Here is a 21,699-nt window from a genome sequence, read left to right as displayed (position 1 = left end):
TTGACAGATAAGTGTCAGAATCATAAATAACTTATTATCATGTACTTGAGGAATCTTCAAATTGAAAGAATGAGGTAGAATGGGAAACATAGAAATTACTCAAGTGGCCTGTGAAAGCCTTGTCTACCCTGTTCAAGTACCTCTCAAAGTTTTATAAAAAGATTTATTACTTTCAAATGTCTGAGTTGATACCTCGACAACATGAAATCTCTGTATGAAATCGGTAGTTCTTGATTTGTGTATTAATATCATGATATTCATTCTGCAGAAGAAGTAATAAAACACAAGTATATTTCTATGGTGGGAACTTTGGATGTAGTGAATACAATTTCTGATAATCTCCCCCAGACATGTGATCTACGTATAACTTTACCTGTCCCCGTGACCGATGGTATAACTGTTGACAAGTAAACTCACATCTATAGCCCCTTTGTCAGGAAAATTTTAATGAACACCATTATATGTATATAAGACATCAATGGCAGGAAAGAAAGGAGGATTTGTTTAGGCATAAATGAATTAGGGGCTAAACCGTGATATTAGAATAAATTGATTTTTTTAAAAGTTCCATTTTAGAGTTAATTTACCTGATAATACGTAAAGTATGATTGAGTAACATAAATGCTTTGACATTACTTGGCCAATAACCATTGGTCTGTTTACAGAATTAGGTAAAGAATGTAATAATCAATATCATCCGACTTAAAACCTCATAATTGTCTTGTCTGCTAGCTGGATAAACTGCTTTACTGTCTACTTAGGGTTCTTGTTTTATTAATACTGTAAATAGGGACTTTTTCATTTCTCACAAAAGTTTCCAGTACAGAACTTAAGAGGCACAAAATGTACTTAAAAACACAAGAAGGGTGTACTTGATAAGACTGGTTAAGCAGAAAATGTTCCCTGTGAAAGAAGTTGTAACATGAAACTTTGATAAAAAAAAAATCAATTTTGGATTTGAAATTTAAAAAAAGTTAATTTCAGCTATATTACTAACTAAAGTGGCTGGGTTTGTGGTAGGTAGATATTTAAAAGGCTAATTTTGTATATGTAGGTCACTGAAGTAAACAATGTTTTAATAAACATTACTCAAGTGCATCCATTCTCTTTACCAGAAGAAAATTCAGAATACCATTTGAGGAGCTGATATACATTGATCAGGTCAAAAACCGATTTCTCAACATACTAATGTCAGGTCTCTTTAATACTTTCAGGACAAAGTCCCTGGGTAGAAACCAATGGAGACTACTAGGCTACGCCCATCTCTATCATGCCAGAATCTGCCGAGGAAGAACGTGGGGGGAGTAGATTGGGCTCAGGAAATCGAGCCACTCCAAATTCAGCATCCCAATCTAATATCAGTGCTCAGTTAGAGGCTAACAGAAAGAGGATTGGATCTGCTAAATACTACGACATAGCATCTACACTAATGGGCAAAGGTCACACTGGCGACCTTGAGGAACTCTTTCTAGCAGCGGCCAGAGTATGTATATTGAAACATAGGCGAGAGTATTCAGATAAGCCTTCATTCATGTCCTTTTTTTTTTTTTTTTTGTAAAATTTGCTTGTGTATATCAAAGTGTTACAATAACAAGACTCTAAAATTCCAATAAGGTTTTAAGTTGTCACACATTCTTAGATGACAAGGGAATGATTGATATTCCAGGATGGGGACTATGATAAAATAGAGAATTTCCTGTTACGGAGTGGAAAGGACCACTTGGTCAGTATTGATGTCAAGGACAAACGAACTGGAAACACCTCACTGATCTGGGCAGCCAAGCGTGGACATACTAAGGTTAGTCGCCATCAACATTTTAATCTGTCATGACACCCTCCCACAGTTGATTTAAGTTATGCACATGCAACACAATTTTCTTTTTCAACGATATTGATGGTACAATTTTCTTCAAATAGAATTCATAATAAACATCAATATCTTAGGCAACTATATTGTAACATAGACTATAAGCAGGGATCTTGATTCTCCTGAAAATACATGTGTACATGTATCAATTTTGCTGTAATATTTTAATTGTATGCTGATCTCAGTCTTGACTAAAGTTCAATTTAAAAATATTTGTCATGAAGGAACAAGAATTGTCCATTAATATATATGGTGTCCTGTTCATCAGGAAAATCATTGTTTTTCTATGATAAATAGAACCTGGTTTGATATTTTTCAGATCGTTCAGCTGTTATTGAAACATGGAGCAGATATAACATTGAGGAACTATGAGGGTCAGACAGCAGTGGAGGTGGCATCAGCTTCCATCAAGACTCTCCTTCTGGACTCTATCAATCGGTCAACAGAATCATCTCACAGACTTCTGCTCCAGGCAGCTTGGCAAGGCAACATCAGAGTCCTCAACAAACTTCTGGTATGTTGTTGTGAAACAATTTCGATATTACAGTTATTATGGTCACTTTCGTTCTCTGTACCCCTAGAAATATGTCATGGCAAAATTAAAGGATCTTTGTGCAACAAAGGTCGCAATATAACGTTATGTTATAATGGCTTTGAAGATGGGTGCCACTCCTTCATACTCTTTCAAAGGAGTGTATCAGCCTGTGATTGGTCAGTTTTTTCTTATGGAACCAATCAAATCACTTCGTTTGTGCCTTCAATTTTGCAATGACATATTCCAGGGATGCAGGGAGTGAAAATGATTTTAACCCCAGGAATATGGAGGATGTTGTGAAACCTGATGTTTGTCACATGCACCAATTAACTGCTTTACTTAAGTAGAATTTTGCAGGTCAAACTGTTGTGGTTATGCCGTAGGAAAAAAAATTGCTGCATTTCTTCAATTTAAGCCAAAGGGGTCATCACATTCTTTCTGACTCATAGTCAGGTGTTGGCTTATGAGAGAACAATGAAATATAATTAGTTGGTATTTCCACTGAACAGCTGTATATATGCATGAATGAGTTTGCATTTGCTAAAATATTCATATTCTGAGGCGTATGAATTCATGTGAAATTTTCCATACTTCGGCTAAACTGAAAATAATAGCTTTATTCAGATAAGCTCTTAGCAAGTGTGATAAGCAAACTCCTGATTGAATGTAAGAAGTGAATATTGTAGAATGATAGTATATCTTACAAAGTGTTACATACATCAACATGAGAAGTTAACTAGTAACTATACATGTGATTAATTATACACATATAACAATTATACAAGTGTGTATCTCTTTTCACCCGTGGGATTTTCAGTTCTTATAATCTTAAGACTGAAGTGAGTGTAGACCTCTATGATAAAGCTGATTGTCATGGACTAGATATACTTACTATCAGACCAAAAACTGAAACAACACATGAAGTCTATTTAGGCATTACTAATGATAGTAGAATATCTGTTTGTTTTCGTTCTTTGCCTTCAGTTATACAGTTTTTGTAGATGTTTAAATAATGTGCTTTCTTGGATGTAGATAAATTTTGTGTATTGTCCATGAAAACAAATCCATTGTTACTCTCTATAAGGATGGCCTTTCATAAGCAATTTAATGGATCACTTTCATTTGCTGTCAATTTTTCTAAATACAGAAACTGGGGCATTTAAACCTAGTTTGTTAACAAAGTAACATGTATATAGACATGGTATGACAGGTCCTGGGGCAGTGACCGCACTTTATTACAGTGCTACCCAGCTGTTAATTCAGGCGACATCTTAAACTGGCGATAATTGGTGATGTATTTGGTGTATTTAACCAGCGCCTGTGAATAATGTATATACAGGTAGTTGCTAGCTAATAGCTCTGACAGTGTATTGATTTCAGTGTGAGTTTTCAGTTAGATAAACAGAGAGGAAAGTTGTCTGTATATATTTATTCTTGTAATGATATGACTTTATTGATCATTTTAACAATGTTTTGACGTTACCGTTTTTCCCCACTAATAAATCCACATCTGCTATTAAGCTCACATAAATAATGTATAATAAGGCTTTTCATCAGCTCTTTGTGTCTTTTATCATATCAACCAAAGTTTTGTTTCCTGAAATGTGTTGAAACGGCAACACGTCTACAAATCTTGTAGTTATTGTACACTTGTATATGGCTGAACATTCAGTTGATATTGGTCTGGAAATATGCCATGTTTGATAATAAGTCCATGTCTGGTAATAAGCTGTGCTTGGTAATAAGCCCATCAGTACCATATCTATCACTTTTCAGCAGAAAAACCAACAAGTGCTTCTTTGCCCTGTAATAAGCCCACCCCCTGAATGTGAGTCAATGTATTAAACCCCATGGGTTTATATATAGGATGACTATGGTGTTGCTATATTAGCACATTAAACTGTTGTTGATTTTATCGCAGGTGTAATATCTCTACCCTGTATGTTATCTAGGTTAATGTAGAAACTGGTCAGCCGTGACGGTCATCGTCTCCAGACAATAACTTGTCTAAAGAGCTGTAAACATAATGTATCCTATTATACAGCATTAAGTATCTGACATTGTAACATAATGTCTGATCTGTTGCCATTTCCACTCGGGTTATGAGTGTTGGTGTTATATTTTATTTCAAAACTAAGGACTTAATGCAAAAAACACTGTAATATACTTGCTGCTGTTTAAGTTCAAAACCAAAGTGAAAACATATGAAGTATTATGATATAACAGTATTAAGTGTCAAAAAGCCCAACAAATTTGTGCTATAAATCACCAGGAAAAATGGTCTCCGGGTATACAGTGGTGTAGTTATTTTGTTCCTCTACGAACAAATGCATATATAAAAATAAAACAGCGTTATGCCAATATCCTGTAATTCTACCACAAAAATTTGCAATATGTAGCATTTTGCACCCTGTACTGCAACATTATCCCTGTTTTGTTTTTAGCATGTTAGTTAGGAATGCTCTAGTTTCATTTGCTACTGCAGCCTAGACACCATAAAAGGAGTAAAACTTTTAATAAACTGACTTACTTACACCTGACTTGGTTCTTACAGACCAATTATTACACTCGGATGGGTATTTAGAGGAAATAGTATTTTCCGCACGATTTGGTTAGTAAGATCCATAGACAGATTTAAATTCCCATCAGGCTGTCTTTCTTGATTTATCCCTGACTCCAGCAAAACACAATTATTAGTAAGTGCCAGTTGACATGACTTGATGCATGTTGTACCACTAATCTGAATGTAAACGACATTTGTATGAAGGGTTGAGAATTTCTATATCAGGGTATTCAGTCCAACATGTACTCCATTAGAGTAGAGATCAAACTACAGTTACACAAACTATAGGAGAGTTTAGAGTGCCAGTTATTTTACATTTTTATAGGTGAGGTAAAAATTAGTATTAATCTATCAAAATTATTCAGTATTTTTCTCAAAGATGAAATGAAAAGAGTTCAAAAGAAACAATAACAGGGAGTGACTTATATTCTGAATATATATTGTGTATCTAAGACATGTATTTATATCATTTCAATGGCTCATTTGTAATATTTGAATTTATTATTTATTTTTAAGCCAATCTTACGATGTTTTATTTTTCTGGTTTCAGAATGAGAACAAGGTGAAGGACATTAACTGTAAGAATGCAGAGGGTCTGACACCACTCCTGCTGGTGGCTCGAGACATCCAACTGTTTGAACGTCTAGCCATACAACAGAAACGCCCTTACAACCCAGCAGAAGTCGTCACCTCTCTCCTCGCTCACCGGGCGTAAGTCATCTCTTCTCACTGCTATAGTGAAACTGGACCTTGTCAGTAACTGACAATACTTTGTACTGATTTGGGATTGAAATTTTATTATTTTACCTCTAACTAAGATTACTTGCCCTTAGACAAATACATGTAATGGTGGATTTTGAAATTTTGTCTGTTATCAATCAAGTTAAACATTTTTCAAATGTCCTGTGTCTGACTTTTGTAGTGACATCCATGCTGTAGATGAAGATGGAAAGACCTGCCTACATTATTCCTCTCAGTCGAAGGCATCCCTGGCCCAGACCGTTGTACAGGCCCTCATCACAGGGGGCCCTGATATAGGTAAGGACTCTGAAATCTGAGGTCAATTTATCTACATGTATACACAAACTGTCAAGCTCTCTAACATATACATCTTTTGTTGTACTTTAAAGTATTGTTTCATTCACCTTTTACTGGGGTTTGAGAGTTTAAGATGCATAATAACATGTACTTTTACAATGTTGGTGAAAAAGTCCTTACATTTTTCTGTTTTTTTTTATTGTGTGTTAGAAATTAATACATCTACTAGACTATTTATTTCAGATATGGTGTTAATGAAATATCTTGCATGGTGCTGATTTTAACTAACGATGTGAATTTTTCATTTCTGAATTTCTCTTCTTCTTCTTCCAGACCTTAGAGACAAGCGTCTATTTGCTCCAATTCATTGTGCATCCCAGAGTGGGAACACAGAGTGTGTAGAAGTTCTTATTAATGGTGGGTCAGGCGTTAACTGCCGAGGGTTTGCAGGAACCACACCTCTTCACATCACAGCATACAATGACAATGAGCGAACTGCCTGCTGCCTACTGAAATATGGAGCTGACGTGACTTTGACAGATGACCGTGGCCTCACTCCTATGGACCTAGCTCGTGGGAAGAAGATGAAGACCACGTTAAAGGAGGCATGGGCAGAGGCCATTCATGGTCATGCTCCTACAAATCTTGCCCCTGTTAAGGCCCCTTCTCGCCAGGAGACAAGGACTTCACTGGAAGACCTCAATAAGAGCAAAAAGGGAGGCGAGGTCATATTTGATGTAAGTTCAAAAGTCAAAGGTTATAAATGGGTATTGATTTTCAGAGGTTTAGAAAAACCTGATTTAGTCAAGATGATGCTGAATAATGAATATTCAAATACTATTCTGAAAAACTGAATTCTTAAAATAGCCCTATGTAATGGTTACTTACTTCTTCAGAACATGCCGTCCAATCCATTTGCCAACATGAAGGATACACCTAGCAGTAAGTACATTCCTGTTGTTTATTGCACTTCTATCTCATTGATCTTTGTCAACATTTCACTTGACATTGTGTACCTTGACTTATAATTCCATGGCGTGACCTGTTTATGTACCATGTGACCTGATTTGTGTACCATGTGACCTGATTTGTGTGCTATGTGACTTAATTTTTGTACCGTGTGACAAGATTTGTCTCCTGTGACCTGATTTGTGTACCATGTGACTGGATTTATGTCTCCTGTGACCTGATGTATATCCCATGTGACCTGATTTGTGTACCATGTGACCTGATTTTTATACCATGTGACTGGATTTATGTCTCCTGTGACCTGATTTGTGTGCTATGTGACTTGATTTTTGTTCCATGTGACCTAATTTATATTCCATAAGACTTAGTTAGGTCCCAGAAGACCTAATTGTATACCATTTCATGATGCTGCAGAAGGTCGTCTACTGTCCCGTCACTTGAGCCTGAAAGACAAAGAAAAGGCGAGGCGTGCAGAGGAGTTAATGAGGAGAGAGCACGAAAACAGCAGTGTTACTCCTGGACCTTATGTCAAGTGAGTAGTAACTCTGTAGGATAGGGTGAAGGCAGAAATAATTCCTACATTACAGGGGACAGGTAGAAATAACTCAACAATATAAGACACTAGTTAATGTCCAAGTCAGATGTGACTTTCTCCCATCAACTCCTGATGTCATTTGATATTGTCATTACCAATCCTTCAAAACCACATTTCCAATTTCTGTATAGATTTTGTTATTCATTTGAATAATGGTATCAAAATGTTGATTAAATTTTTTTTATTTAAAATGTTACAGTTACATGTGAATCTGTCTCCTGTTTGGTTCTTACTTACCTATGAAATGATTTTACTTTTCATCGTTAACAGAGATGGTATGCGGAGACTTGGTATGACAAGGAATCAGCATCCCTCTCCTCTACCCAAGGGAAAAGGTTATCAGAGATTGCCTGCTATCAGTCCAGACAGAATGAGTATAGATCGTAACCAGGACTGTTCATCACCTTTCACTCGGAATAGTCGATTCCGACGATCCCTTGATGAAACCAGGCTTTCCTACTCTAGAAATTCATCTAATATGGGTATGTAGTGCGAAATTGAGAAATGATACCATACATAGTGAATTCTTAGAAAAATGATACTGCAAATAGAGAAACATTGCTGCTAGGGGTTTTCTCTCTTCCACAGAACTGTTGTCACTCATCTTCAAATTTGGCCTGGATTAATATAGTTTAACATCAAACTTTAGCCTTTTTTTAATTTTCATACGTCAAAAAAAAATCAAGACATATTTAAGCATGGCATTGTTGATTTATTTCAAACTTTTACTTTCCTGAGATCTCCTTTCACAGTTTTCAACCAATCTCTTTAAAACGTGGTAAACTTAATCACCTTGACATGAAGTTGTGTTTTTCCTGATTGGCAATTTTGGTTGACTGTAGTTAGAATTGTTACTAACTGTTGTTGTTTCATGATGTTAATCTTGTCAAGAGATCACTTTTCTTATCTTTTCAAACATGGTGAGCTTAATCAAAGTGACAAAAGCTGAGATTCCCTGAATGACATTTTAATTTGATTTATTCATGAGAGTTATTGCCCCTTGTTGTTTCCATAACATTAATCTTGTGCAGAGATTTCTCAGTTTCAACTAATTTCTTAAAAACTTTGTGATTTATCTTAAAAACATGAAGTTTTGACTCATTATAACCACTTTGATATTTGTATTCATTTCATTTACAAGAAATCATGAATATTTCTTTGGCATGAGATAGATGTATATTGTTCTGCTCTGTGGTGTTCCTTTTGACCTGATGGCAAAGTGGGCAAAAGTTTAAATGTGGTGAATGTATGTTCTAATGAACTATAACATTTGACTACAAGGACAGTAATACAATTGCCTGATATAACGTTTCAAAGATATCTTTATTTCCATCAGAATTATTATAATTGGTACAAGAAAGTGTATTGAATGATATATGTTAACTTTAAGATATGCAATTTCTGTTTCAGCCTCCTTCCCTAATCCTGGACCATCAAAAAGGAGGATGTCACCTTTGTCTAGTAAAGATGGTTGTCTCACTCCACTTAGCTTTGATTATGACAGTGGGCCAGGCAGTAGCAGGTAAGACAGCTGTAATGACAGAATATACATGTAGGCAATTTTCACTCAAAGTATTTGTGTCGTTGAGTTTTCTTTTTGTTTGATATAACAGGATATTTAGATAAAGAATGTATACAATAACAGTCATTAAATTCTTAGCAGTACAATCCTATTGAAACTGTTATTAGAAAATATTTCAGCACTGTGATTGTGAACGTTTACCATGAAAACCAAATTAAAAAAAGAGATAGATTTAAAATAAAAAAGATACAGTATAACCAGTAATTCATGACTAATGATATTGAAGAAGATGGCTGATTTATGCCTTCATTAGATGTCTGCATTTCGAGAGGAGAGCCAATTTGTACATTAATTATGTGATGTTTAGTCAAGTAGATGGCTTATTTGCATGGATCTGTGTGTCAACTTGTCTAGGAGAAAGGGTGACACATGTGTCACCTTGTGTAGGAGAAAGGGTGACACATGTGTCACCTTGTGTAGGAGAAAGGGTGACATATGTGTCACCTTGTGTAGGAGAAAGGGTGACATATGTGTCAACTTGTTTAGGAGAAAGGGTGACATGTGTCACCTTGTGTAGGAGAAGTGGTGACATATGTGTCAACTTGTGTAGGAGAAAGGGTGACATATGTGTCAACTTGTCTAGGAGAAAGGGTGACATATGTGTCACCTTGTGTAGGGAATGGTTATTTATACCTTTTGTTCCAGGTTGCATTTTCTGCCAGGGGAATATTTTGTATGTTCTGTCACTAATTGCAGTAAAGAGGTCAGAGATCATCATGTTATCACCATATGTTTTCACACACCTGTCTGTCTGTAGGTTATTACCTGTATATAAGTGTCTATATCACCTGTATATTTAGGTATCACCTACATACTTTGAACCTTTGAAATGTCTGTAATAGAATATGTTGCTTCTTGTACTTGTTCAGGTTAACACAATGTTCACCCACACTGAACCAGAAACCAAGCCGACACCAGCGGTCTGGGTCAGATACCTTACCAGCTACAAATTTAGCCGAGATCGCTGCCTCCTGTGACCCCTTCCATAAAACAGGTAACCATGTGACTGACCTCTAACTTTGAAACACATAACTGTGTGACCTCTAACATTAAAAAGTAATCATGTGACCTGTAATGATAAAACAGGTAACCATGTGACTTCTATCCACAGAACAGGTAATCATGTGAACTTTAACCTCAGTTCTGGTAACTGTGTGACCTATAGCAATGAACAGGTGACCATGTGACCTCAACCACTAACCTCTTAGCTGTGTGACCTCTAACTACAGACCTGTTAATCATCTGACCTCTTAATTACTGACCTGGTAATTATGTGACCTCTAACTACTGGCCTGTTAATCATGTGATCTCTTAATTACTGACCTGTAATCATGTGACCTCTTACTACTGGCCTGTTAATCATGTGACCTCTTAATTACTGAGCTGGTAGTCATGTGACCTGTAACCACCAACCTAGTAACTGTGGTACATCTTAACATCACCAAAGAAACAAAAAGATGTAATATACAATTTGTGGAGTACCTGTGATGATAGATAACCTGTTTGAAGTGTTTGGTATAACTAACACTGTGTCCCTGCTTGACCCTTACTGATCAGTCTGTATCCTTAATGTGACGTTGTACTAATGTCTAGAGCCTAACAACGATCTCCTTAATCCTTTTGTTCTATGTTACCAGTATTTCCCCAGTAAATGATGGCTGTGTTTGTGTCTATGTTTCTTACCAGGTCGGTCTGTATCTATGTGTCAGCCGTTAAGTCAGTCCGATGACTTTGGTGATGCTTGTTTAAACTCTCCGAGACTAACACCACTGAGAACCCCTCTGGAAAGGGGGACAACTGGCCACGTCAAACCATCTGATGGGCATGTTTGTAGTTCTAACAACCTTGTCTTGGATTTAGGTAACAATTTTAAAATTAACTCTGTGTATTCTCCTAGTTTTTCCTTTCTTTTTGTGTATCATTTTAATGGCAGGAAGCAAATTCAGAGACACTTAAGTACATTCATAGCTTCAGAAAATCATTACAACATACTAAAACACATTCATATCCCTGGAACACATTCAAATATACTAAAACACATTCATATCCCTGGAACACATTCAAATATACTAAAATACATTCATATCCCTGGAACACATTCAAATATACTAAAACACATTCATATCCCTGGAACACATTCAAATATACTAAAACACATTCATATCCCTGGAACACATTCAAATATACTAAAACACATTCATATCCCTGGAACACATTCAAATATACTAAAATACATTCATATCCCTGGAACACATTCAAATATATACTAAAACACATTCATATCCCTGGAACACATTCAAATATACTAAAACACATTTATATCCCTGGAACACATTCAAATATACTAAAACACATTCATAAACACATTCATATACCATATCCCTGGAACACATTCAAATATACTAAAACACATTCATATCCCTGGAACACATTCAAATATACTAAAATACACATTCATAACACATCCCTGGAACACATTCAAATATACTAAAACACATTCATATCCCTGGAACACATTCAAATATACTAAAACACATTCATATCCCTGGAACACATTCAAATATACTAAAACACATTCATATCCCTGGAACACATTCACATTCATATCCCTAACACATATATATCCCTGGAACACATTCAAATATACTAAAACACATTCATATCCCTGGAACACATTCAAATATACTAAAACACATTCATATCCCTGGAACACATTCAAATATACTAAAACACATTCATATCCCTGGAACACATTCAAATATACTATATAACACATTCAAATATACTGGAACACATTCAAATATACATATTCATATCCCTGGAACACATTCAAATATACTAAAACACATTCATATCCCTGGAACACATTCAAATATACTAAAACACATTCATATCCCTGGAACACATTCATATACTAAAACACATTCATATCCCTGGAACACATTCAAATATACTAAAACACATTCATATCCCTGGAACACATTCAAATATACTAAAACACATTCATATCCCTGGAACACATTCAAATATACTAAAACACATTCATATCCCTGGAACACATTCAAATATACTGGAACTCATTCATATCCCTGGAACACATTCAAATATACTAAAACACATTCATATCCCTGGAACACATTCAAATATACTGGAACTCATTCATATCCCTGGAACACATTCAAATATACTAAAACACATTTATATCCCTGGAACACATTCAAATATACTAAAACTCATTCATGTCCCTGGAACACATTCAAATATACTGGAACTCATTCATATCCCTGGAACACATTCAAATATACTAAAACACATTCATATCCCTGGAAAAAATTCAAATATACTGGAACTCATTCATATCCCTGGAACACATTAAAATATACTGAAACACATTCATGTCCCTGGAACACATTCAAATATCACTTAGTTTTTAACATCAGTAACAAATACACATATAGTTTGAGATTCAATACTACTAGGAGATGTTTCTATTTTTACTTATATACATATATTACTAATTTATTTAAGTTATTATAAGTAACTTTGTATTCATTATTCTATTTCAGTGTGTAATAAATTTTGTCCATACTTCTTATCTTATTTTCTGTTGTAATTCAGATCGTATGGGCCTGTTGAACAAGTGCCAGACTCCCATCCAGAATGCCCCATTGTTTCCCACCTCCTCCAAGATACTGCCCCCTACCCCCACCATGATGGGAGAGAAAGCTCACAGCTGTCTAGAATCCTGTATGACCAACACTGATTGGAACTCTAAGGTCTGTATACAGCTTGACTACAATACCGGCTGTTTATATAGCCAGTAGCATGTATCAACTTTATAGTTTTCTTCTAAAAATAAGAACTACAAGTCCTAACATGCTGAAATTTTAAAGCCTGCTGGTAATATTTATTGTCTATGTATATCCCAATGGTATCTGTGTCATTAATTATATGAAGATTGATTAAGAAGTTCAGGATGCTCTAAGGACTCCTAATTTACTTGTTATGGTGTTACACATTTATACAATCAGTGTCAAGTGCCAGGAACATTTTCCAGTTTTATTGGTGTGTTTCATTGTAGATAGTAAAGATGTATATATTTTTGCACACAGAATATGTTGTACCTACATTGAATTTAAATGTAGAAGTCTGATAAGTTAAAAGATACCTTCTTGATTTTTACAGGATCCATCTCCTAGATCAGATGATGAAATTGATCACAAGAAGGTAAAGCAGGCATTTCAGAACTCCTCCAGTCAGCTTCTACGTAGTCCATCCATATTTAAACAGGAGTTTATTTTGGAGGAAAGTCGTCCAAAAGACATTTTAATTCACTCCTCTGGTAGTGACTTATCCTCCACTGGAAGTAAGGATCGATCATCTGTGTCCAGTGACGAGATGATGGTTTCTGAAGTATTACGACCTGCCGCAGCAAAGCCTCGCCAGCGAGGTAACAATAAGAGAAGCATCTCTTCAGACAAAGAGATAAAAGAAGGTCCTACTTCTTACAATGTTGTCAGTGTTAATTCTCAAAACAAACTGGTGTCAAATCTACGAACAGTTGAATCAAGATGTAGTCCCAGCTCAAAAAGTAGTCCCGGTTCAAAAAATAGTGCCAAGACAAATTCTTCAGAGAAGGCTTTTAACAAACAAGGAAAGTCGGATCAGACATCAACAAGATTAACTAAGGATAAAGTTGTTGTCCATACACAGAAAATAGGGACGTGTACATCACTTCCTAGTAAAACTACGACTAGTGAACTCACAGAGGAAGTGATGAGGCAGAACATTCTAAATGCTAAGGCTTCTGAAAAATCTACAAAGGATATTAAATGTGCCAAATCAGACAATAGGTGCAAATCTGGAGACAGTAGATCTAGAGGATACAGTCCACTGAGGGAGGAGCCTGTGGTTGGCTCCCCTTCCAAAGGTCTTCATGTCGTGTCCACTAAACTGCTATCAAACGTCAAGGAAGAAGTTAAAAAACAGAGAATGGAGAACAGTGACACAAACGTTACTCCACAAGTATCCAGTAATTATTTGGGCAAAGAAAATGTGAACAATTCTGATGGAAATAAACAAGTACCAGTGGGAAATCCAAGAAAAGCATCTCGTTCACCTGCCCGTAGGTCTGACACAGTGCCAACAGCAAACAAGGGGAATAACTCAACTCCTTCTTATCTTAACCCAACACAGTCATCAGTTACACGTCGCCAAACTTCTGAAGGGAAAGTGGCAAAGTCACATTCAAACTTGTCAGGAAACAGTAGTGTTGTGAATGATGGTGTAAAGAGAAGTGCTGGATCCTCAAGTAGGGCAAGTAGTGCTGTACCTGAAACTTTACGCAAAAGTACTACAACTCTTCCATCAAACCGTGGGTCACAAATGAAGTCTGGTGCTTCGGTCAGAGAGTCAAAATCTGATGTATCAGTAAGGGCATCTGTTCCGCAACCATCAACGTCATCATCATCATCTTATAAGCCTACCTCTTTGTCTTCTCAGAATAATCCACAACCTAGCAATTCAGCCTCAAAGTCACGACAAACATCTGGTGTGAGGAAATCTCAAAGTGACCCAAATGTTCCACAAGAATCAAGTTCAGTGGCTAGTATTGCTGTCACCAAGTCAGGCAAAGATAATGGTTCCAAAACTTTGAAATCCACTTCTTTGACTACACTACAGGAGGCCAAAAATGAGAACACAAATAAAAATTGTGCATTAACTTCAAGAACAGGTCCCCAAAGAGGAACTACTGCGGGAGAGGATGGGAAATCTGACAAAAAGACATTTCAGTACAAGCCTGCTAGTGCAGGCAAGGGACCTTTAGTAGAGATCATATCAGAAAATTCACCTCGTGTATCAAAACCCAAGCATGTCGAGTCCCAGTCTACAGCTCCAGTACAAACACCTGTCATTGTGAATCCTTTTGAAGATATGAGACCCTACAACGCAGAGCCTGATGACAAAACAGTTACTGGAAAGGTAAATAGTAAGGGTGTGTCAGCTACAAGTTATGGTTATACTGTTGGTAAACCTTCCATTGATAGGTCAAAGACTCAAACCTCAATGAAAAGTAGGGGGAAAAGTGCCAAACGACCCATGTCAAAGGACCAAAAACCTGCATCTGCAGGGCCAAACCGACAAGGAAAGCGGCGCGGAGATAAAAGTAAAGAAGGGAAACAATCTGATGAAGGAGCAACTGGCAGGCCCAGAAGTGGTAAAAATAAGCGCACAAAATCAGGGAAGAAGAAGAAGAAGAATGAAGCTGATCTTGTGCTCAGTAAGCAGGCTTCACAATCGGATGTGGCTCTGATCTCTGGTATTGGGTGGCATGTGGCAACACACTGTGTAGATACGTCAGATGTGACAGCTGTCAAAAGAACAGACACAGATTCTTCTGATTCTTCTGACAGTGATAGTTTAGACAATGACACTCCCAGGGAAGGAGTAACATACAAACTGAGGATACCTAATCATCCCATCGATCCCACATCTAACTCCTCCACACCCAGGTTCCTGGAAGTCAAGCCGCAAGAAAAAGGGGCTCAGGCTCAACTTCCTGTTATGTCACATGACGGTTATCGACCAATGAATTTAGACATGACACAGGCATCCTTCACACCTGCATTTGGTCTATACAATGTTCTAGGGTCTGATCTTCCCCCTTCATCTTCACAAACAGATTTAAATTCTATCTTCAATAAAATGGATGGCAGTATAATAGAGCCTCCAGATGTTTTACCTACAGAGAGTGACGAAGCTATGGCAGAAATTCATCGTAACATTCTGATGGGGAAACTCACACCCATTCCCGAGTCCCCTTCACTTAAGTCTGGTAATGTTCTCCACAAGACCATTGAAGCTATAGAAAAGTTTGATCACAACATCCAGGCTGAAATGTTAAGTAGTTTACTCGGGGTTGTTAAACATGATGGTGCTGAGCCCAGTCCAAGAGTTGATCTCCTTTTCAAAGGTGCCAAAAACAAAAACAATGTTGATATGTCTAAGCATATATCTGAAAGTGTTTCTTTATCTAATTCTGCACAAAGTGGCAGACACAGTAATGGTAAAAAAAGTCTATCTTCTTCATCAAAAGAGAGGGCTGATGTGATGTCTGGAGCCTCAGTTCGCAGTCGTAAGCAAAGTTCTGAGACCAGAGGGACACGATCATCCTCTAAAGAACGAGTACATAGCAGAAAGGGACAGGAAGACCGAAGTGTTACATTAGAGGAAAGGTCTGTGATTATGTCTGGTGCCACAGTCCGTAGTAGTCTGAATGACTTGGAGGATAAGAACATAAGAGACTCTTCTGTTATAGGAGGTTTGAAAAAGTCACAGAGTGATTCATCATTCAAGCAAAGTCAGTCTGAGAGGAACTCTGGTTCTCTTTCCTCAAGCAGGAAAGATTTGAGAAAGAAGGATAATGTAGGAAACAGGCAGACCTCTGGCCAAAGAACAGGCTTAAAAACACAAGAACCTAATTCTCCTGAAAAAATTCACATTGAGGTGGTGGATAGTATCCAGAGAACCCCCCGTGTTCCAAGACTAGAAAATCTAGTCAATTTGGAAAACTCTGACAATGATGACAACGACTTCATGACAAGTCACAGTAGAAAAGAGGGCAGAAGCACTCGCAGAGAAAGGAGATTTTCTGAAACAAAGAGTGAAGACAGAAATGACAATGACCATGAGAACATTGAAGAAGTGATTGAGGAAATTTTAAGTAATACTGTTCCATCTGTTGCTTCCACACTGAAGTCTCATGGATCTCTGAAATCTGGTGGAAAGTCTCTGGCCAGTACATTCTCTGAGGCAGATACATCACTGTTAAAGAAACTATCATCAGCACCCCAAAACTCTCCTTTCCATGCAAAGAGTTCCTCATCTGCAGTTAGACAGTCTGGATCATATGAGGACCTCTCAGTTCCTCATCCAACCAATCCAAACCTATTGAACGTATTTCATGCAGAGAATTTCCAACTTGGGCAAAAGGTAAAGGCAATGATTGATGCAGGAGCAAGCAAGTCCAAAGTGAAGGCAATGGCAGATGTTGATAATGAGGCCAAACAAATAGCAAAGATTATGAACAGCTTCAAACAAATGGAGCTGTATGCTGGTAGTGCACGTACCCCAGGTACACAGGATCTTATCCCTAAACCAGAGACAAGTTCCATGGAGCCTGTTCCAGGAAGGAAACCTCCACTAGGACCAGCCAGGCCCAGCTCTGCAGGAGCTGGGAAGGTCAGGTCAGCAGGAAGGTTCACAGAGATTAAGAACGAAAAGAATGTGTCAGCTTCTAAAGACAAATCTCTAAGAAGGAGCACAGACAACAGGGTAAGTTCACTGGTTACAGTTGGGCGAGGTGTCACGGTGACTGTCATGGTAACTGTCACTGTGAAGTACTGTATACCATGATTTTGTCATCTCTGTTTAATTTTTGCCCTTTTTGTTCATGAAGAGGGAGAGGAAATTTAAGATTGGGGCAAAAATGTGTAACACTTATATAAACCTTTTTATGATTATCAGAGGGCAAAGTGAGGATGAATTTGTGTGTAAGGCTCCTCGATCCGAATACATAGATAAACAGGTTTAGTCTACATAATAAATATATAAATTACAATATGTTACATACCTTGAAAAGTTATGAAGTCCAAAATTTTCTCGTTACAGGTACACGATATTGGTTTCCCACCAGGAGACCCAGGAGAACAGGATGTGAACATTGTAACACCTGATGCAGACGTAAGTGTTGCTTTCTAGAAATAGTATTATATGTTACCAATGTAGGAAAAAAGATACAATGAGTAGATTGATTTGTATTCTGAATGTTTTTTGGTCATGCACTGTTGTAATGATGGGCTGCCCTGTAAGACATACATGTTTTAATCAGTGTTTGTATGTTATAGACTATTATAAGCTGTCTTGGCACCCTAAGTAGACCTGGCAGTGCCTGTACCACCATCAGCACCCAGTCCAGTGTGGAGGACACTATCCAATGGAAGAAAGGCAATGTTCTCGGCAAAGGGGCATTCGGAACAGTAAGTTACCTCATTGTCATTCATTTCTTGTAGGAATTTCCGTTAGATTTGCTTCATATTATCACCGTTCTGCATGAAGCTTACATCCACACTGAAGGCTATATATAGTACAACACACTCTTATATCACTATTGATTAGGAAATAAGGGCGCCATAAAATTGTCATGATGTCTTTCCATCTGTGAGCACTTTTATTTAAAAGAGATTATCATTTATTTCAATGCCTCCACCAGGATTCAAACCCGGGTCCTCCTACTCAGTTGATTAAGCTAAAAAGAGATCTCTCGCTGAATGGAATATTGTGTTTAGCAGCATTATTCCAGGGTTACATACTCCCCCTCGATCTTGAGTTTCCTGGGGTTACAGTGGTTTCTATGGGGCAAAACTACATATTATTCATGAGTCTTGCACTCAACCAAGCAAGATAAAGCGAAGACCTCATGAGCCAAGTGGTATGTTGTAGCTAGTATTATACCAGGGTTACATTTACATGACCATACACTGTCTTGTAAATGTGCAATAAAGGTATAACAAGTTCCTTAAGTCAAGGTCAAGGTCACTGTTACTAAAACTAGAACTGAGATTATATAGTACATAGTATATGAAAATATACTGGTAAATATTATTGTATGAAATTATGTAGCAACTAGGTCAAGGTCAAATTTCAAAATATTTTACTCATAAATCTTCTGTTATGACATTGTAAAGTAAAAACTGGTCAGAATGAAATGACAAATTACCTGACTACAGGTCAGTCCCCGGATAAAAGGTCAAGGTCAAATTTTAAATATTTCATTAGGAAACATTTCTAATGCTATATGTGCATTTAACCTAACTTTATCAGTAATTCTGATGGATATTGTCTCTTTATTACAGGTTTGGTGTGGACTAACCAGTGAGGGTCAGCTAATAGCAGTCAAGCAGATTGAGTTAAACACTGGAAACCAAGATAAGGCTAAGAGGGAGTACGAGAAAGTACAGGAGGAGGTGGAACTGTTAAAAACTTTAAACCACAAAAATATTGTAGGGTAAGGCTCCTTAATCATGATCTATTCACAAAAATATTGCCTGGTAAGGCTCCTCAATCAAACTCTATTCACAAAAATATTGTCAGGTAAGGCTCCTCGATCAAGCATTATTCACAGAAATATTGTCAGGTAAGGCTCCTCAATCAAGCTCTATTCACAATAATATTGTCTGGTAAGGATCCTGAAATGTCTGACCATAAAATCTTTTGTTAAAAAATTCTCAACAATAAAAACTCTCATGTTACTCTCTGGGACAGTATTGTATTTGTCATTATCTGTTTTGTATTTAGTTACCTAGGCACCAGTCTGGAGGAGAACATTGTCAGCATCTTCATGCAGTTTGTCCCAGGAGGATCCATTGCCAGTATTTTAGCACGGTTTGGGGCTCTGGACGAGGCTGTGTTCCGTCGCTATACCAAACAGGTGCTAGAGGGTGTCGAGTATCTCCATGCAAACGATGTCATCCATAGGTGGGTTATTGTAGATTGACGGGTTTGTTAACACAAACCTAAGATACTGACAGGTGTTTTTCATACCTCAATGTTCAAATCTTTAAGGGAATGAATTTGTTTATATTTCAATATATCTTTTTAAAAAAAAATTCATTCTTGATTGAACTAATAATAACTTCATAGGAAAAACACAAATGAATCCTTTGACATGTATGTATTGAAGTTTTGTAGCATTTTATTGGACATACAGGTCTTTAATTGTAACTTTCTATTTTCCCTACCAGGGACATCAAGGGAGGTAATGTGATGTTGATGCCAAATGGAATCATCAAACTTATAGATTTTGGATGTGCCAAGCGCCTGTGTATCAACCTAAGCATGGGTCAGTCACAGATTCTCAAGTCCATGAAGGGCACACCATTTTGGATGGCTCCTGAGGTAGTCAACGAGACAGGACATGGCAAGAAATCTGACATTTGGAGTGTCGGATGTACAATATTTGAGATGGCCACGCGGAAACCACCATGGTATGCTTGGTGATTTCCACACCTTGTAACATTTTACCTGAACATTTAGTCCAGTGGACTTTGAATTCCTTTATGAGCAGTACACCATTCTACTAATGAAGTTAAATGGATGCAAATTATTAATACTACAATTATTAATGTCTTGCTTATGTTATGTTAAACTTGTATATTTCAAAATTATTTTTCCACATCATGTAAATTTGATAATAAGTATAAAATTATATAGGCTTGAAAATGATGACATATACTTGTAAATTCATAATGAATGTTGTAAATTTTGAAGTGTTTTATGTTTGCGTTATAGGGCAGACATGAATCCTATGGCAGCCATCTTTGCCATTGGCTCGGACAAGCCAGTTCCACAGCTACCAAACAAGTTCTCTCCAGATGCTATTTCCTTCGTGAATGCCTGCTTGACCAGGTTAGTTTTAAAGAGCAAGTAGTGAATATGGAAACCCCGTATCAGCCCTCCTTGCTATTTTTCTGAGTGCCTCCTTGATTTTGATTTCATATTGTTATCCCAGAATTCCGTATGTTAACCTTAACTTTGCATCCACATATTGAAGTAAAACAAGAGAACAGATTGTCATGAATTTTGCCATTTTGACAAGTCTCTCTCATTTTGAAATAGAGTAAGTTGACGCTTATGGGACCTCAATACTTCCAAAAGATTGTGAATTGACTTGAAATAGTGAGCATGAGAGAGGATTGTTACATAACAGGATGTATGACAAATTCATTTTGATGAGAGACTTCAAGAGAGAGGCAGAGTGAAATTTATGACATTTGATGTCCGAGAAGAATTCTTTGTCAATACAATGAAATATTATGTTCAGTGCCTAAGCAAACTAGATGATAAGGAGAATGCACTAGTGCTGTTCACAGCTATGTAATTATAATTTGAAAAACATCTACCTAATTTTGTGCTAGAAACATTAAAACCCCATCTAAAGGCCTGCTGTAGTACAAATTTGTGTCATTGTCTTCATGTCTCTGGCCTCCATTTCAGGGACCAAAACAAAAGACTGTCTGCCACTCAGCTGCTGCAACACATGTTCATCAACAAGAAGAAGAGCTCCAGGAAATGAACCAAAGGCAGATAACTCTTCCTGGACATTAAATAAAAGTTTCTGCAGTTTTGTAGCAATAAAGCTGGAGAATAGAAAAAGATCTGTGTATGAGTAAATGTATTAGAACTTTTGTAAAAGTTAGATAGATCTATGTGTCAGTAAACATTGATGTTGCCACTGATAAACTTGGGACAAGGTCTTTTCAGGAGGTGGAGTGTGTCAATTCAGCTAAATACAAATGGCTGCTTACTGACTGAAAATTTCTCTAAAGCTTATTTGGTATACAGTATGGCTTTCTAGTAAGAGGTTTTAGGTATAATTTCTAGTGCAGACATTAAAATATGATGACCACTGTTTTGTAATTGATCTCTGTCTGTATAGATGTTGGAAGTCTCTATTTGTAGAGATGTTACTAATCTCTGTCTGTAGAGATGT

The 21,699-nt window shown here is 37.0% G+C and overlaps 1 protein-coding gene across 1 annotated transcript; it reads left to right on the top strand.

Moving 5' to 3' along the window:
• The first annotated feature begins 1,270 nt into the window (after positions 1 to 1,270).
• Positions 1,271 to 21,448, top strand: LOC132548403 (probable serine/threonine-protein kinase DDB_G0282963). The gene is made up of 23 exons (XM_060212268.1): positions 1,271 to 1,483; positions 1,667 to 1,798; positions 2,187 to 2,381; positions 5,516 to 5,676; positions 5,888 to 6,003; positions 6,337 to 6,740; positions 6,900 to 6,945; positions 7,387 to 7,504; positions 7,838 to 8,049; positions 8,978 to 9,089; positions 10,019 to 10,143; positions 10,836 to 11,009; positions 12,768 to 12,925; positions 13,335 to 15,098; positions 15,144 to 17,105; positions 17,175 to 17,483; positions 17,820 to 17,891; positions 18,056 to 18,187; positions 19,064 to 19,215; positions 19,506 to 19,685; positions 19,952 to 20,194; positions 20,499 to 20,615; positions 21,204 to 21,448. The coding sequence occupies exons 1-23, from the start codon at positions 1,271 to 1,273 to the stop codon at positions 21,280 to 21,282; spliced, it is 7,176 nt and encodes a 2,391-aa protein (XP_060068251.1). The 3' UTR covers positions 21,283 to 21,448.
• Positions 21,449 to 21,699: the final 251 nt, after the last annotated feature.

This window comes from Ylistrum balloti, unplaced genomic scaffold (assembly GCF_031769215.1).
Source record: "Ylistrum balloti isolate Yb309-2 unplaced genomic scaffold, AGI_CSIRO_Ybal_v1 Utg370010, whole genome shotgun sequence".
Classification (NCBI taxonomy): domain Eukaryota; kingdom Metazoa; phylum Mollusca; class Bivalvia; order Pectinida; family Pectinidae; genus Ylistrum; species Ylistrum balloti.
This window is presented reverse-complemented; position numbering and strand designations above follow the sequence as displayed.

Excerpts from the sequence above, each read along its gene's own strand:
- LOC132548403 (XM_060212268.1), top strand. The coding sequence starts at position 1,271 with ATGCCAGAATCTGCCGAGGAAGAACGTGGGGGGAGTAGATTGGGCTCA. Across the intron at positions 6,741-6,899 it reads GAGGCGAGGTCATATTTGAT|AACATGCCGTCCAATCCATT; the intron begins GTAAGTTCAAAA and ends TTACTTCTTCAG. Across the intron at positions 12,926-13,334 it reads ACACTGATTGGAACTCTAAG|GATCCATCTCCTAGATCAGA; the intron begins GTCTGTATACAG and ends TGATTTTTACAG.